Raw genomic sequence first — 19,451 nt, 5'->3', positions numbered from 1 at the left:
GATTGTATAATTTCAATCTTTTAAAATTTATTGAAACTTGGTCTTTCTTGGAGAATGATCCATGTGCTCTTGAGAAGAATGTATATCCTGCTGTTTAGGGGTGTAATGTTCTGTATATCTTTTAGGTCTCATTTATTTGTCATATTATTCAGATTCTGTTTCCTTACTGACCTTCCATCTACTTGTTCTGTCTGTTGATGAGAGTGTGTATTAAAGTCTCCAATTATTATTGTACAGGTATCTACTTCTCTCTTCATTTTTGCCAGAATCTGCTTAATGTATTTTGGGGCACCATGATTAGGTGCACAAATATTTATGATTGTTATTTCTTCTTGGTGGGTTGGCCCTTTTATTAATATATAATATCCTTCTTTATCTTTTTAACAGCTTTTGATTTAAAGTATGTTTTGTCTGCTATTAGTATACCTACCCCAGCTCTTTTTTGGTTACTATTTGCATGGAATATCTTTTTCCGTCCTTTCACTTTCAACTTATTTGTGTCTTTGGATCTAAGGTGAGCCTCTTGTGGATAGCATATAGTTGGCTCATACCTTTTTATCCATTCTGCCAACCTGATTAGGGAGTTTAATCCATTAATATTCAGTGTTATTGTTGTAAAGGTAGCACTTACTTCAGCCATTTTTTCCTTTGGTTTTATATTTCATATCCAGTATTTTTGTTTCTTTTCTCCCTTTATTGCAGACTCCTTGTCTGTATAGTTGATCTTTTATGAAGTATATGATCCCTTTCTCATTTCTGTTTCTGTATACTTCTTTTTTTTTTTTTAATCATCATTTTATTGAGATATATTCACATACCACGCAGTCATACAAAACAAATTGTACTTTCGATTGTTTACAGTACCATTACATAGTTGTACATTCATCACCTAAATCAATCCCTGACACCTTCATTAGCACACACACAAAAATAACAAGAATAATAATTAGAGTGAAAAAGAGCAATTGAAGTAAAAAAGAACACTAGGTACCTTTGTCTGTTTGTTTGCTTCCCCTACTTTTCTACACATCCATCCATAAACTAGACAAAGTGGAGTTTGGTCCTTATGGCATTCCCAATCCCACTGTCACCCCTCATAAGCTACATTTTTATACAACTGTCTTCGAGATTCATGGGTTCTGGGTTGTAGTTTAATAGTTTCAGGTATCCACCACCAGCTACCCCAATTCTTTAGAACCTAAAAAAGGTTGTCTAAAGTGTGCGTAAGAGTGCCCACCAGAGTGATCTCTCGGCTCGTTTTGGAATCTCTCTGCCACTGAAGCTTATTTCATTTCCTTTCACATCCCCCTTTTGGTCAAGAAGATGTTCTCCATCCCACGATGCCGGGTCTACATTCCTCCCCGGGAGTCATATTCCACGTTGCCCGGGAGATTCACTTCCCTGGGTGTCTGATCCCACGTAGGGGGGAGGGCAGTGATTTCACCTTTCAAGTTGGCTTAGCCAGAGAGAGAGGGCCACATCTGAGCAACAAAGAGGCATTCAGGAGGAGACTCTTAGGCACAAATACAGGGAGGCCTAGCCTCTCCTTTGCAGCAACCGTCTTCTCAAGGGTAAAACTTATGGTAGAGGGCTCAACCCATCAAACCACCAGTCCCCTATGTCTGTGGTCATGTTAGCAACCATGGAGGTGGGGTAGGCGAATACCCCTGCATTCTCCACAGGCTCCTCAAGGGGGCACTACATCGTTTTTTTTTTTTTTTTTTTTTCCTTGTTTGTCTTTTTTCTTTTCTTTTTTTTTTTTTTTAACTTTCCCTTCTTTTTTCAAATCAACTGTATGAAAAAAAAAGTTAAAAAGAAAACAAACATACAATAAAAGAACATTTCAAAGAGACCATAGCAAGGGAGTAAGAAAAAGACAACTAACCTAAGATAACTGCTTAACTTCCAACATGTTCCTACTTTACCCCAAGAAAGTTACATACTATAGCAACATTTCAGTGAACTTGTTCCTACTACATCCATCAGAAATTAACAGACCATAGTCATTTCTGGGCATCCCCAGAACGTTAAAATAGCTTATCTGTTCTTCTTGGATTATTGTTCCCCCTTCCTTAATTGCTCTCTACTGCTAGTTCCCCTACCTTCTACATTATAAACCATTTGTTTTACATTTTTCAAAGTTCACATTAGTGGTAGCATATAATATTTCTCTTTTTGTGCCTGACTTATTTCGCTCAGCATTATGTCTTCAAGGTTCATCCATGTTGTCATATGTTTCACCAGATCGTTCCTTCTTACTGCCGCGTAGTATTCCATCGTGTGTATATACCACATTTTATTTATCCACTCATCTGTTGACGGACATTTGGGTTGTTTCCATCTCTTGGCAATTGTGAATAATGCTGCTATGAACATTGGCGTGCAGATATCTGTTCGTGTCACTGCTTTCCGATCTTCCGGGTATATCCCGAGAAGTGCAATCACTGGATCGAATGGTAGCTCTATCTCTAGTTTTCTAAGGAACTGCCAGACTGACTTCCAGAGTGGCTGAACCATTATACAGTCCCACCAACAATGAATAAGAGTTCCAATTTCTCCACATCCCCTCCAGCATTTGTAGTTTCCTGTTTGTTTAATGGCAGCCATTCTAACCGGTGTTAGATGGTATCTCATTGTGGTCTTAATTTGCATCTCTCTAATAGCTAGTGAAGCTGAACATTTTTTCATGTGTTTCTTGGCCATTTGTATTTCCTCTTCAGAGAACTGTCTTTTCATATCTTTTGCCCATTTTATAATTGGGCTGTCTGTACTATTGTCATTGAGTTGTAGGATTTCTTTGTATATGCAAGATATCAGTCTTTTGTCAGATACATGGTTTCCAAAAATTTTTTCCCATTGAGTTGGCTGCCTCTTTACCTTTTTGAGAAATTCCTTTGAGGTGCAGAAACTTCTAAGCTTGAGGAGTTCCCATTTATCTATTTTCTCTTTTGTTGCTTGTGCTTTGGGTGTAAAGTCTAGGAAGTGGCCTCCTAATACAAGGTCTTGAAGATGTTTTCCTACATTATCTTCTAGGAGTTTAATGGTACTTTCTTTTATATTGAGATCTTTGGTCCATTTTGAGTTAATTTTTGTGTAGGGGGTGAGGTAGGGGTCCTCTTTCATTCTTTTGGATATGGATATCCAACTCTCCCAGCCCCATTTGTTGAAAAGACCATTATGGCTCAGTTCGGTGACTTTGGGGGCCTTATCAAAGATCAGTCGGCCATAGATCTGAGGGTCTATCTCTGAATTCTCAATTCGATTCCATTGATCTATATGTCTATCTTTGTGCCAGTACCATGCTGTTTTGGCAACTGTGGCTTTATAATAAGCTTCAAAGTCAGGGAGTGTAAGTCCTCCCACTTCGTTTTTCTTTTTTAGAGTGTCTTTAGCAATTCGAGGCATCTTCCCTTTCCAAATAAATTTGATAACTAGCTTTTCCAAGTCTGCAAAGTAGGTTGTTGGAATTTTGATTGGGATTGCATTGAATCTGTAGATGAGTTTGGGTAGAATTGACATCTTAATGACATTTAGCCTTCCTATCCATGAACATGGAATATTTTTCCATCTTTTAAGGTCCCCTTCTATTTCTTTTAGTAGAGTTATGTAGTTTTCTTTGTATAGGTCTTTTACATCTTTGGTTAAGTTTATTCCTAGGTACTTGATTTTTTTAGTTGCTATTGAAAATGGTATCTTTTTCTTGAGTGTCTCTTCAGTTTGTTCATTTCTAGCATATAGAAACATTACTGACTTATGTGCATTAATCTTGTATCCCGCTACTTTGCTAAATTTGTTTATTAGCTCTAGTAGGTGTATCGTTGATTTCTCAGGGTTTTCTAGATATAAGATCATATCATCTGCAAACAATGACAGTTTTACTTCTTCTTTTCCAATTTGGATGCCTTTTATTTCTTTGTCTTGCCGGATTGCCCTGGCTAGCACTTCCAGCACAATGTTGAATAACAGTGGTGACAGCGGGCATCCTTGTCTTGTTCCTGATCTTAGAGGGAAGGCTTTCAGTCTCTCACCATTGAGTACTATGCTGGCTGTGGGTTTTTCATATATGCTCTTTATCATGTTGAGGAAGTTTCCTTCAATTCCTACCTTTTGAAGTGTTTTTATCAAAAACAGATGTTGGATTTTGTCAAATGCTTTTTCAGCATCTATTGAGATGATCAATTGATTTTTCCCTTTCGAGTTTTTAATGTGTTGTAATACATTGATTGTTTTTCTTATGTTGAACCATCCTTGCATGCCTGGAATGAACCCCACTTGGTCATGGTGTATGATTTTTTTAATGTGTCTTTGGATTCGATTTGCAAGTATTTTGTTGAGGATTTTTGCATCTATATTCATTAGGGAGATTGGCCGGTAGTTTTCCTCTGTATACTTCTTAAATATTTTCTTAATGGTTACCCTGGGGTTTACATTACACAACCTACATCTATGACCTAGTAAATTGAAAAGATACCAACATACCTTCAATAGCATACAAGTTCTCTGTTGCATTATCCTTCTACTTTCTTTGTTGTTTTGTCCCACATTACCTTCTTATATTTTGCATGTCTATTACCGGAAAATATGCCTTTTTCTTGCTCAATTGTATTCTGATCCTTATAGGGCGTTAAAGAGTAAAGTTGTATATTGAGCATACAGTACTATTGGGTTTTGTATTTACCCTTCTAGTTACCTTTACCGAAGATCTTCATTTCTTCATACTACTCCAAGTCACTCTCTCTTGTCTTTTCCTTTCAACCTGCAAACTCTCTTTATTAATTCTTTTTTTTTTTTTTTTTTTTTTTTTGGGGGCACCACATCTTTTTTTTTTTTTTCCTTGTTTGTCTTTTTTCTTTTTTTTTTTTTTTAACTTTCCCTTCTTTTTTCAAATCAACTGTATGAAAAAAAAAAGTTAAAAAGAAAACAAACATACAATAAAAGAACATTTCAAGGAGACCATAGCAAGGGAGTAAGAAAAAGACAACTAACCTAAGATAACTGCTTAACTTCCAACATGTTCCTACTTTACCCCAAGAAAGTTACATAATATAGCAACATTTCAGTGAACTTGTTCCTACTACATCCATCAGAAATTAACAGACCATAGTCATTTCTGGGCATCCCCAGAACGTTAAATAGCTTATCTGTTCTTCTTGGATTATTGCTCCCCCTTCCTTAATTGCTCTCTACTGCTAGTTCCCCTACATTCTACATTATAAACCATTTGTTTTACATTTTTCAAAGTTCACATTAGTGGTAGCATATAATATTTCTCTTTTTGTGCCTGGCTTATTTCGCTCAGCATTATGTCTTCAAGGTTCATCCATGTTGTCATATGTTTCACCAGATCGTTCCTTCTTACTGCCGCGTAGTATTCCATCGTGTGTATATACCACATTTTATTTATCCACTCATCTGTTGACGGACATTTGGGTTGTTTCCATCTCTTGGCAATTGTGAATAATGCTGCTATGAACATTGGCGTGCAGATATCTGTTCGTGTCACTGCTTTCCGATCTTCCGGGTATATACCGAGAAGTGCAATCGCTGGATCGAATGGTAGCTCTATATCTAGTTTTCTAAGGAACTGCCAGACTGACTTCCAGAGTGGCTGAACCATTATACAGTCCCACCAACAATGAATAAGAGTTCCAATTTCTCCACATCCCCTCCAGCATTTGTAGTTTCCTGTTTGTTTAATGGCAGCCATTCTAACCGGTGTTAGATGGTATCTCATTGTGGTCTTAATTTGCATCTCTCTAATAGCTAGTGAAGCTGAACATTTTTTCATGTGTTTCTTGGCCATTTGTATTTCCTCTTCAGAGAACTGTCTTTTCATATCTTTTGCCCATTTTATAATTGGGCTGTCTGTACTATTGTCATTGAGTTGTAGGATTTCTTTGTATATGCAAGATATCAGTCTTTTGTCAGATACATGGTTTCCAAAAATTTTTTCCCATTGAGTTGGCTGCCTCTTTACCTTTTTGAGAAATTCCTTTGAGGTGCAGAAACTTCTAAGCTTGAGGAGTTCCCATTTATCTATTTTCTCATTTGTTGCTTGTGCTTTGGGTGTAAAGTCTAGGAAGTGGCCTCCTAATACAAGGTCTTGAAGATGTTTTCCTACATTATCTTCTAGGAGTTTTATGGTACTTTCTTTTATATTGAGATCTCTGGTCCATTTTGAGTTAATTTTTGTGTAGGGGGTGAGGTAGGGGTCTTCTTTCATTCTTTTGGATATGGATATCCAACTCTCCCAGCCCCATTTGTTGAAAAGACCATTATGGCTCAGTTCGGTGACTTTGGGGGCCTTATCAAAGATCAGTTGGCCATAGATCTGAGGGTCTATCTCTGAATTCTCAATTCGATTCTATTAATTCTTTTAGGGCAGGTCTTTTGTTTATGTACTGTCTCTCAGTGTCTATTTATCTATGAAAATTTTAAACTCTTCCTCATTTTTGAAGGACAGTTTTGCCAGATAAAGAATTTGGGCTGGCTGTATTTTAATTTCAGTACCTTAAATATATCACCTCCATGTGCCTTATCACCTCCATGGTTTCTAATGAGAATTGGCACTTAGTCTTATTGAAGATCCCTTTTATGTGGCAAAGAGATTTTCTCCTGCTGCTTTCAGAATTCTCTCTTTATTTTTGGCATTTGACATTCTGATTAGTATGTTTCTTGGAGTAGGCCTGTTAGGATTTATTCTGTTTGGAGTATGTTGTGCTTCTTGGACATGTATATTTATGAGTTGAGAAATTCATAAGTTAGGAAATTTGGGGCCATTATTTCCTCAAATATTCTTTCTTCACCTTTTCCCTTCTCTTCTCCTTTTGGGACACCCATGTTGCATCTGTTTGTTCACATCTGCTATCACTCAAATCCCTGAGACATGCTCAGTTTTTTCTATCTGTTCTAATTGTATGATTTTGATTGTTCTGTCTCCTAGTTCACTGCCTCTTCCTTTTGCCTGTTCAAATCTGCTGTTGTAATGCCTCTAGTGTATTATTTATTTATTTTTACTGTATTTTTAATATTCAGTATCGTGCCTATCATCCTTATAATTTTTTTTATTTTTCTTTTTAAATTTCAAATTCTTCTTTATGCTCACGCATTGTCTACATATCTTTTAGCTTTATATCTATGTTTTCCTTAATCTCCTTGAATTGATTTAGGAGATTTGTTTGAAATTTCTTCCATTAGTTGTTCCAAATTCTTTGTCTCCTCTGAAGTTTTAATTTGCTCTCTTGACTGAGCCACATATTCCTGTTTTTTGGTGTGAATTGTAATTTTTTTTGCTGATGTATGGGCATCTGATTATTTTGATGGGTTAACTCTCAAGGGTAGTTTCTCCCTCTGGTTTAAAGTTTTGTTGTTGATTGGCTTTATGTTAAGGCTTTTCTTTGATGCTTGGTCCAGTTTATTCTGAACCTTCAGAACAGCCTGAGTTTAACTTTTCACATTTTCTCAGCTATTCTTCATCTGGTTCTTGCCTGGATATACAATACAATTTTTATGATTGCATTTTTGTGCAGTTGTTTCACCTACAGGAGAAAGCTTCATTTCCTCTGTTCCTTCTCTGGGAATCTTGATCTTTTCTGTTAGTTTTTGTGCCAAATTTTCTCTCCAGTTCCTATGATTTGTTTAAATTCTTCCCCTCACTCAGTGACCCCTTTTCCTTACACTTCTCATTTCTGGGACCCATGCTGTCTTACAGCAGTTAGTCCATCTCCTTCCCCCACTACCACCCCCCCTTTTTTTTTCTGTGAGGGCTTTCTGTCTCCATTTTTTCCTGCTAGGGTATCCCACCCCAGTTATAGTCAATCCAGAAAGTTGTATCAATCCAGCGAAAAGAGACTGAATTGAATATGCACTGCTCTTGTCAACAGTTTTGCTTCAGTCTTTTTTTTCCCCTGGGGGTCCTTTTGTATGCAGCACTCTTCAGCTGTTTTTGTTCTGCCCTGGGTCACCGCAGACTTGGGTCCCTATGCCTGGATATGCATGGGGTTGTAATTCTCTGCTGTGAATGCCTCTACAGTCTGCATCTGTGGCAGGAAGAATCTGAGCATGTTCCAACTTGCATGGGATGGACTAAAGGGGAAAGGTCTGGACTGGTGGGTCTTGGATGGAAGTCTACAAGTTTTTGGAGATTATTTTTCTTTTTCATTGATTCAGCATTTGTAGAATTCTTTTCCAGTCTCTATCATCCTCCAGAGTTCCAAGCAAGTGGGATTTGTCCTTTTATTAGTTGATTCTGAAGAGAAACTTTTCTGGGGGATGTCTGTGTTACTATGCTGATAACATCACCTCAATTGGAGCTCTATCCTAACATTTTTAAGTAGGCTTTTTCTTGATTCCATGCTCTCCTTGTTGCAGGCCTTTAGCTGTTTTCTAAAACTTTGAGAGAGATGTTTCTGCCAGTTCTTGCTGGTTGTTCAAAGCTTCTGTGGGTGGGTGGAGCCCTGAAGGTTTTTATTTCACCAGCTTGATTGGTACACGTCCCTACCTTCTCCTTGGGGATGGGAGCCTCAGCCAGTTGGTTGCTTTGGGGAGACATCATGTCCAAGGACTGCTTCTTCTATCTCAACTTCATTGAGGTCCTGCAGGCCTATGGCTGCCTCCATATGTGTTTTTCCTCCCTCTGGTTGCTTTAAAGATTTTCTCTTTATCATTGGTTTTAAGTAATTTCCTTGTGATGTGATTCATATATATATAAATTTTCCCTCCTCACCTCTCTGCATTCTGTAAGCTACCCCAATTGTGTATTTTAGGCCACTTGAAACCCATGGCTTCCTAATATTCTTTCATTTTTAGAAGTTCTTTTTAATTTCTATGCTTCATTTCAGGTTTCTATTGCTGTGTTTTCAAGTTCACTAATCTTTTCTTCTGCAAAATGTAATTCAGTCATAATCACATCCAGTATCTTTTTCATTTCAGGCATTTAGACTTAAACTCTAGAGGTTTTATTTATGCCTTTCAAAAATCTTTCATGTTTCTGTACTTTTTGAACATATGGACTTCAATTATAAAAACTTTTAATGTTCTTATCTGCTAACTACATTCTCTGTGTCAGTTCTGAGTTAGTTTTAACTGATTGCTTTTTCTCTTTATGATGGGTCATATTTTCCTGCCTATTTGCATGCCTAATGTACTAGTTTCCTAGGGCTGCCATAGCAAATTATCATAAATTTGGTGGCTAAAACAGAAATTTATTCTTGCAGAATTCTGGAGGCCAGGAATTCAAAATCATGGTGTTGGCTGGGCCACACTCCCCTGAAAGTTCCAGGGGAGAATCCTTCCTTACCTCTTCTAGTTTCTGGTGGCTCTAGGCATTCCTTGGCTTTCTGCTTAACTCAAATTTTGACCTGCATCTTCACATGGTCTTCTACTCTACTCCTTATGTGTCTCTTTTAAGGATACTTCTCATTTTAAGAATTTTAAGGATACTTCCATTAAATTTAGGGCCCAGCTGGATAATCCAGGAGGATCTTATCTTGAGATAAGATAATTACATCTGCCAAGGCCCTTTTTCCAAGTAAGGTCACAGGTTCTGGGGATTGGGATGTGGATGTATCTTTTGGGGGGGCTGCTGTTCAAGTAAACTGTACTGGTAACGTATGATAGAGTGCCAGACATTGTGGGTTTTACTTTTTTGGGTGCTAGATATTTTTGTTTTCTATAAATCTTTTTCAAGATGTGATTTGCTCTAGGATGACATTAAATTACTTGGAAACAGTATGATGCTTTCATGATTTGTCTGGTTGGTCTGAGCAGTTCTCAATATGGACTAATTATGCCCTACTACTGAGACAGGACCTTCCTGAGCACACTACCAAATAACCCAGGTATCATGTTTTCTGGTCTGGCTGGTGGGAACAAGCACTGTTCCTGGCCCTGTGCAAACACTGGATAATGTTCCATCTCAATCCTTTTCAGATGGTTCTTTCCCCAGAGCTGGGGAGTTTCCTCACACACACATGCACTGATCAGTACTCTGAATATTTGAGAAGGATCCTTTGCAAATCTCCAGGATTGTCCTTGCAGCTCTCTTCTCTCTGGTACTGACCTAGGTGAGCTCTAGATGCCTTGGTCTGCCTCAACTCTCAGGAGTCTCAGGACTCTGTCTCTGCAACACATCATCACTGTTACGGTATCATGAGCAGAAGCAAGAGCAATTTCCCAGAACTTGTATTTGTGGGAATTATTTGAGGCTTGTGTCATCCAGAGAGTATTGTATTTGCTCCTGCCAGGTGTCTGTGGACACTACCAATCAGAAGTAAATTCTCAATTTGAGTTTTTTCAGACTACAAAAACATGAAGTTTGTGGTTCCAGGTTATTAGCAATACCTTTCTTTCCTCCTCTCCTGTTCAGCACCAAGATTTGAAAGTCAATTTTTCTTGCAGTTGGGTAGTGTGGGGCATAGGTTTATTTTTAGTTCACTGTTTCAGTGAGGGCATGGCAGTTTGGCGTGTCCTATGGGGAGAGGCATTCTTCTTTCCCACCTGGAGTTTGTCTTCTCTTCCACAATCCTGTGAAAACTGAAATCTCATTTATTCAACTCAATAACTTCTTGGGTAAAAGCTGGCTTTCAATGCTTTGCATACTCGGGGATTCAGTCATTACTATTTTGACAAAATAATTTTTTACTCTCTTGTCTTTTGCCTAAAGTAAAAGACTTGAAGTCTTCCATATGACTTGGATATTTACTTGTTCTCAGTGGGAGGGTCAATCCAGGACCTAGACCACTTTATTATTTCTCCTTTTTTTAAATATTTGGGTTTTAGTGCATCTGCTAATATATTTATGTACATTATTTGTTTTTCACAATTCCTTTTAAACAAGCCACCATAAACTCTCGTTTCCTAGTGTCTTAGCTTGCTTTCTGTCACATGAACACACACTAAATGCAGACCAGCCATGATTTTACCTACTACTCCTCTATCATTCAGTGTTTCTTAGCAGCCACATCAATCCCCCTTTCTTCTCTTTCTCTCAAGTTGACCAAGTGATTCCTTCTATCTAAACCTAACAACTTTTCAGGTAAGGGTAATCACATTTTTAATACATGAGAAAATTGAGGCTCATAAAACTATTATAAAAGATTATGCAACTAGTGAGTAAGCCAGGACTCATCCTTTTGACTTGAAATCCTGTTACTTTGAATGAATATCACTAGCTTTCTGCTGTTTTTAGAGTGTGTCTTCATTCCCGTGGGGCCTTCTCTTTCTTCACTCATGGCTAATGTTATTTGAAGACCTCATTTTTGTTTGTGATTTTTCCTGTCTAGATGTGCTTGTTTCTATAGATGTAAATATTTCTGCTTATTCACACTGGATTAATGTTACTTTCCAGCCCTTTCCTTTTTCTCTAAAGCATAATTCAACTCCAGAATATCCTTTATTTTATGCAGGAAAGAAACTATATTCTTATATAACATTGATCTTTTATATACTCCTCCCCACACTCCTCTTTTGGTGATGGAGGACTCACATACAAACCTGATTCTGAGAATACATTCAACATCCATTTCACAAATACTTGAGACCCATATACAAAGTATTGTTAGGCTCCAGTGAAACAACGGTTAACATGAGTTTTGTGATCATACCATCTTGCAGATTAAAACAAATAGTCTCTTCAAACATCTAATAAAAAATCTTAAACCTGGTGTCCATGCATACAATTAAACAAATTCAACTTCTTTTGCTGAAATGAGTCCTGAAAACTGGATATTGATTGCTTTTCTAACCTCATCTATTACGCTTCCATTTTAGGTATACCTCTCTTCAAACATCTAATAAAAAATCTTAAACCTGGTATCCATGCATACAATTAAACAAATTCAACTTCTTTTGCTGAAATGAGTCCTGAAAACTGGATATTGATTGCTTCTCTAACCTCATCTATTATGCTTCCATTTTAGGTATACCTCACCCGTGTTTGAATTTCCTTGGTTTGAGCTCATTTTGAATTGCTCCTTTTCCTTTCCCCAATAACTATTTCCTCTTTTCCTGAGTTCTAAGTTACTGCTCCCTACTCTCTTATGCATGTAATTCTATTTTGAAAGGATTTTGTTAAGTTTTTTATAATGGATCTGAAATTAACATTTGTTGTTTGCCCTCAGTTTCTTCTAGACAGCTTCTCTTGCCCTGCTTTTCTCTTCATGGAACACAAATGAAGGAAAGTAATATTAACACTATTAATGTTGATAATATTATTAAATTACCTCTTGAATCCTCCAAGTGACCATGATAAATAAGAATAACACTATGATTTAACAAAGGTTGCACATAAAACATTGGGACTAAAGTTCAGGTCTGTCAGGCTCCCGAATCTTTCCATTTACATAACTGTTTCTTCTAGACTAAGCAGTCTTTTATCCCAAAGTATTCTTATGCATCCTAAGTATGTTTCTCTCTCTTTTTTTTTTCCCCACCACATACAATTTCTCCCTCTTTCCTTCAGTTCCTTTTAAAGCCTCATTTAAATTTTGCTGTTCTCTTCAACAGTAAATGACTTTCCTGGCTTTATCTGAGAAAAATATTGATCTTGTACATTCAGCTCTAGCAAGTCTTGCTTGGGATTTTAGAGGTCACCCTCAAGTTTACAGGAATACTTTTCCTTCACAAAAGTTGGAGATAACCCTGTAATTGCAGGAGGCAGTTAAATCATTGCTCTGCATAAGAAACACTTTGCCTAATTATAACACCATTTAAAAAGGTCGAACATCATTTCAAAGCAGCTTTTTAATCCCCATATACAAATACACTTAACATGATGGTTTCCCAGTTACTTTTCAATTTTTGTTTGAAAACAAATTTTGTTTGAAGACCAATTTTGAGTATAATGTCTCCAGTTACCTGAAGCTCATACATTTACTTCTAGGGATTTGAATTCTCATTTATGCTCAGTTTCATTCAATTTTTGTTGAAGAGTCTTCATTATACAGTTCGTTGCTTGGTTAGCTATTCACATTTCCTAACAGATGTTACAGGAATCTTTCTTTAGTCAATCTGTCCTCCCTCTTAAATTGTCAAAGACTTGCTCCTCTCTGAGACTTCCTTCCCTCCTCCAGTCTACATAGACATAATAGTGATATATTTAAATCTTTGGAGTTCCCATCTTCCTTGGGGCCTTTTGTTCATCAATTTATTCTAGCTTTCGGGTTAATGTAGTCATTTGCCTTCAACAACCCCATTTGTAGCTGACAGGATATGCAACCCCAAGTTCAGGAAATGAAACTATTGATTGCACATCCATTTTTTCCCATGTCTATTCCAGGACCTGAATCTTATCGATCCTTTATTTTCTGAGCTACACGCATAAATACTTGAGAAATACTAGCTACTTCTTTCACGTTCTTCCCCTACACCTTTCAAACATGTAAAGAATTGAGCCATTTAGAAGGTAAATCTCCCTTTTAAACAGGATAAATAAACCGTCAGTGAAGTTATTCACTTAACTGCAAGTCAATGGCAGAGCAAGAACTGCAACCAGGATTTAATGTCCCTTCTGCTAGAAAATCTTACTGCACTGAACCCGAGGGATGTTCACAAGTACGAAAATGAACGAAAGTAGCATTTTCTACTATCTAGCATAGCAATTAAAAACTAAAAAGGGCAAATAGTGCATAAAGCTACATTTACCAAACTCTTTGCAGATGTAAACAAATCAAAATTTGAGTTTACCACTCTTTCTGTAACTTTATAATTACATTGAATTCTTTTCAAATCACACAGAAGGTAAATTTTTTTTTTTTTCGGTGAATGGCTGCTGGCTTGCCACATGCAAATAAACATTTAGGAAGTCAATGGATTTGATTGTCCCCTGAGCCAAATTATGTCCCCTGTTTTCAGAGCTATGGCTGCACTATTCATATGCATATGGGCACAGGAGGAAGTTTTCTAATTTAAAAGAGGTATTGAATCTTATGTCCTCCTAACAGAACAATTCACAGTCTTTCCAGTTGGTATGTTCAATAGCATTCCATGTAGCTTTGCTGATACAGTAATAATTTACCACCAAACAAAAATCACAAATATTTTACTGATTTACTTTTGGCAGAGTATAAGTAGACTGACAAGACAAGTTAATATAAAATACTAGCAAAAGATGTCATGTAGTTTTTAGGACTATCATTATAAGGAACTCAGGTTTCCAACATATTTTTTATATACATCATTTGTTGGTAGTTCAGGTATTAATAATTCCCTTTATGCAAATGAGCTAATAGAATTAGCCAATGTCTGATACCAATGCTTCACCAAGTTAGGCTTTCTTTCTGTGCAACTATTTTAGTTGTGTGGAACTCACCTTCCTAAGCCTACATTCTTTTCCTAAAAAGTTGGAGAATTAGAATTGGATCCCTGCAGCCACAAAATTCTGACTCCAGGTACAGCACCACATTTGAAATCAGAATATTCTATCCAAAGTTTTCATACTATTCCAGGAATTTTAATTCTCCAAAAAAAAAAAAAAAAAAAGATTTAATATCCACACATCACCAACCCTATCTTAGAGTACTTTAGATACTGTTTTATAAATGACAAATGATTATATCAAGAAAAACTACTGCATATGATTGAATTTACAATTATGTTCCTAAAAACTTGGTGAAAATTTCAACAAAAAAATTGTGTAAATTTGTTTTTATAAACCAAAGCTTTAGTGTTACAACCATCCCTCAATCTGTTCACAGAATTAGGTTTAGATTTTCTTAAAATTTCAATCAAGTATATACCATCACAGATTCATCTGAGCCATGAACAAACTACAACCAACTTTTAAGGGTTCAGTTTTCAACCAAAGGGTTTAATTTAATGTTGGCTTGCTATTATCCATTTTATACATTAACAATACATAATTCTTTTTTACAGGGCTTACTGACTTTTTTTTTTAACCACACATTACAGAATCTAGTATGGTTGGCATTAACAGTGACCTTCTAATGTTTTCATCACCCATGATCTAAATCTGTTCATATTTTAACTTTTACCAGTTACAAAATCATCACGCTCCATTTTAAAAATCAAAGCTTGCATTTGAAATTGCAGAAGCATTTAAACATTTAAAAATATTTTCTCCATAGAGTATATGTTGATTATCATAAAAAAAGTTCAACATCTTGACTCTAAAATATTCTGATGCTGCTTCATAAAAGAAACTGATTAAAAATTATTTTTCATTATCTGTAGCTTATTATTTTGTTATTTTAATTCTAAATGCGGTATTTTAAATATTAAGGTGCTTAAAAGTAAAGGATAAATTGACCTCCAAGTTTGAAACTGGAATTACTGTAAATCATCCAGTGATAGCAATATTATACATATTTCAAAAATATTTTTAAATGGCATATGTTTTATGCATTGAAATAGAGAATTAGTAAAGTTAATAGCATACTTTTGATACAATTCATTGTTAAAAATCTCTAGGACCATATTTTCTTCTTTTAATAACTTTTTAGGTAATGTACAAGCAGTCTTATGCAGAAATGGGATGGATTTTCGCCTAACCAAAGAACATACCACACAAAACTTAATTGAAAGAAAAAGAGTACTTAAGAATGGTGCAATAATTAGTTCAAATGAATCAAATGGACTCTTTCTAGAAGGAGAACTGAAAATCACACGAGGACTTGGATTTCATGGAAATCCCAAATTGAAAAAACTCGTTATTCCAGCACCTCAAACTATCTCTGTCCCTATAGATGACTTATGTCAATTCCTTATCTTAGCTACTAATGGACTATGGGATGTTCTGGATAACAAGGAAGTTATTTCTCTGGCAATGACAATGTTCCATCTGTATAAAGAAACATACTGCTCTATCATGCAAAACAAATCTTCACCATCCACAGGGCCTCCAATTTTCCCACTCAGTGAAGAACCAAGTAACACTAAATCAGAAACTGATATCCATGTACTGTTTCAGTATAAACCTAGATCTGAAGAATGTCTGTCAGCTCTAAATTCAAAAGAAAATTTATCTGATTCAAAATTTTTTGAACATTCCATTTTTAACTCTGTAGAAACATTTCCACCAGAAATGAGTAAACAAGATCCTTGCAGTACGAAAGAAACTGATGGACCATTCACTGCAGATGGTATGCCAACAGAATCAAGTGAGAAAGAAAAAGAATCATGCAATAAGAATTTCTATGAAGGTGCAGCTGAGTATGTTAGCCAAGAACTTGTAAATGCTGCTTTAGCGGCTGGCTCTAGAGACAACATTACAGTTATGGTAATACTTCTTAATGGAAGCAAATATCAATTTCTGACATAGAAAATAAAGCTCTGATCCTCCAGAATATGAAAATATAATGCCATAAGGACAATTCTTCAATGACCTAGATACTAGGATGATGATACATTAGTATTATGAAAATCATTTTTAAGAATATAGTAAAGAGGATATAAAAGTAAATAAAAAGTTACAGAATGTCATTTATGTTCACTGTCTTATACCAAGAAAGAGAAAAACCAATACTTGCTGTTTATACCACTTTATTCAAACCTGAGAACCTCAATAGAAAACTAATAAACACTGGTGAACTGTTTTCCTTACTAATTTTGAATTACTGTAAATGTACAAATTCTGCTAGCAGTTCAACACTTAAATAGATTAAATCATCTCTGACACATGGTAGATTTCATATAATGAAAATAACTAAAAGAATTAGTGCAATATACTGAACTGATCAAAATAAAATGAATTTTGGAAAACAAGGCTGCAATACTTATATTACAAATTACAGATACATTGTTTATTATGGTTCTAGTGATAAAGGAACAACTGAAGCCTTTTAAAGGGGAGAGAAGGAAATAATTAGCTGTTTTAGTAACTGTACATTTTGTATACTTTTAAGCAACTCTTAAATATTACAGAAAAGTATTAAACATATATGGAGACTACAATGTGGTATCCTATTTACAGTACATTTGAAGATCGAATTTAAAATAATCAAGTTTGAATGTACATAATTGTTAGTGCATTGACTATATTGTGTCCAAAGGGAACAAGCCCCCTCCCTGTCCCCAAACAAAACCACCCTGTGTAAATGGCCAGCAGTGATTAAACAGAAATCACAAACACCTGGTTTGTTTCACTTTTGTTGAAGAGCTCACATGTTGCAGGGAACACTATCCGTTAAGATATGAGTTTTCATACTCCTAAAACAAGATGGGGTTACATTTGGTTTTTACTACCATTTAAAAAAATAACAGGATTGGCTACAATTCAGATACAGTATACCATTAATGTTCATTTTTTCCCCTGAAGATGTGGACTTTCTTGTGGCCTTTTTATTAAACTGTGGAATGTACACTTTAAATATAGACACTAGGAGAAATGACTGTTTTCCTGAATATGGTAGCTAAGCATAAATATCTTTAAGAACCTCTTTCTAAAAAAAGAATATTTCTGAAAAACCCAAATTAATAAATTCCAAATCTTTTTCATAGATTACCACTCTACCACTTTGGAGGAACTGGTGGGTTAACTGTGGGTCCAGATAGCCATTTGTCTATCCCTAGTGATGAGAAACAATTTCCCCTAACCTTCCAATAAAACACGTGTATACATAACAGCTCTCAATTTCCCCTTCTACTGCTGAAACATTAGTCAAAGGGATACATGCATGTTATTAAAAATTAAGTTTGAAACACTTAAAATAATTCTGTATTAGAACCTTGACTCTATCATAAGTCTCTTCTTTTTGGAAGTCATACTGGGCTTGGTAAATGCCCAATCCCACTGTTATAACATTTAGGAAGCAGAAGAATATTCCAGCTAGTTCAAACTGAAGGTTTAGTTACTACAACACTGACTCCTGGTTGGTTGCGTAGGTTCAGTAAGGTCTACTCCTCTTCCTCTAGCAGAATTGGCTCCTGGATTCTGTGGTTCATTCTTTGGCAACTTTTTAGCTGACAGAGAAAATATTAAAAATAATTAGAATATTCATGCTAAAATTACTTTTCATCAGCTTATTTTAAATCTTTTTCTCCAATTAGGTAACCCCAAAGTATCACATAACCAGTATGTTCATTAATTTAAAATGCTTATGGAGTAATGGAATTTCTATGAAATGTCAGAACATTGGTCACTGTCCCCTAGGGAGTTTGATTTGTGTGTGTGTGTTAGGGGAGGGGGTGGATGGGGACCAGTTGTGGAAACACAAACAATTAAAACTGACCTTGATTAGAGTGATAATTATACTCACTTATTGATATTAGATTCACTTAATTCATAATACCAGAAAAGTTGTACTTTATTTGATAATCATTAATATTTGTATTATTTCCAGAAAATCTAAGTTACTATAGTAAACACTTTTTGGAACAAATCAGGATATAAACAAATACCACTACAACCACCAACACCACCTCCCCTCACCCTCAACCCCAAATCCCCTTCCCCACAGCAGAACTTGTCATCCAGCAGGCAACTTAATTATCATCCAGATTTATGGCAGAGCACACATCCTATTTCCTTCCTGGCTTCTTCAGCCCTTATTGTTCAAACATCTACCATTTTTCCCTTTGAAAAATTGTTAATTAAGAACTCCAATCATATTTACCAGTAGTTGTGCCCAATACAAGTGGAGTTGATCCTGAAGGCCCTGTCTCCAAAACTTACCTCCCAATTTTATTTGAGAATTTGATGAGCTTGGCTTGGCAGTTTCAGATAAGGCCCGTTCTGCCAGCTGATATGGCTTTGACTATACTATGGTCTATACAGCTAATAGCTGTTCTCAGGAGTGTGCCTTCTACTGCTTAAAGCTTACCCAATAGATGTAGTCTGCTTTGATCCTAACTACCCTTGATGTGTTGGGTTTACTTGTTGAGGAGAGGGGGTGATAAAGTTTAATATCTCCGAGTACTGATTTTAAGAGCGGCTGGTTACCCTGGGCTCTGTCAACTTTGGGAAGTATTTATGAATTATGGTAAAACCCTAGCTTTGCCATAGCCTTGATTTAGGTTATTTACAAGCTGAATGTGGTCTTCTTCAAAATCTGAATGCCTTGTTGCACTCTGTATCTTTTATCCTTTATTTGTTCTACATATTCCACGTCAGCATTAATCACCTTTAGAATCTCTGGATGCTGGGCTGGGCAGTGGGTCTGAGAGCCAGGAGCACTGAGGTTTGGGAAGAAAGCCTTCACCTTTGGTCAATTTTCTAGGCTATGGCTCTAGGGAGGGTAGGGTAAATAGTAACATAATGGTAAATTTCCAGTGAAATGTATTTATAGGCAAAGTCCTATAGGTGCTGAATACTGGTATTTGGGACAAAGAGTAGGCTAGCATTATAAACTGTATTACAATTAATATCAGAATTTAGGCTCTGGATTGAGTACAAAGTTATCACTCCTCTCTTTGGCATACTTCTCCATGGGCTTTGTGTAATTAGATCTGAGAGAGATTAAGAGGCTACAGGAAGCAAACTGGGATGAGGAACTTTT

General features: G+C 36.2%; 2 protein-coding genes across 2 annotated transcripts in view; one reads left to right on the top strand and one right to left on the bottom strand.

Moving 5' to 3' along the window:
- PP2D1 (protein phosphatase 2C like domain containing 1) overlaps positions 1-16,276 on the top strand; it is a 49,615-nt gene extending 33,339 nt beyond the window's left edge. Inside the window, exon 4 of the mRNA XM_037825380.1 lies at positions 15,459-16,276. Within this exon, the coding sequence (XP_037681308.1) occupies positions 15,459-16,276 (818 nt within the window). The remainder of the gene's footprint in view (positions 1-15,458) is intronic.
- RAB5A (RAB5A, member RAS oncogene family) overlaps positions 14,835-19,451 on the bottom strand; it is a 28,193-nt gene continuing 23,576 nt past the window's right edge. The window contains exon 6 of the mRNA XM_037845654.1: positions 14,835-17,916. Coding sequence (XP_037701582.1) covers positions 17,801-17,916 — 116 coding nt within the window. The 3' untranslated portion in view covers positions 14,835-17,800. The remainder of the gene's footprint in view (positions 17,917-19,451) is intronic.

The sequence above is a fragment of the Choloepus didactylus genome, chromosome 1 (assembly GCF_015220235.1).
Source record: "Choloepus didactylus isolate mChoDid1 chromosome 1, mChoDid1.pri, whole genome shotgun sequence".
Lineage (NCBI taxonomy): Eukaryota > Metazoa > Chordata > Mammalia > Pilosa > Megalonychidae > Choloepus > Choloepus didactylus.
Note: the sequence above shows the minus strand (reverse complement) of the source record. Positions and strands in the feature narration are given on the sequence as shown.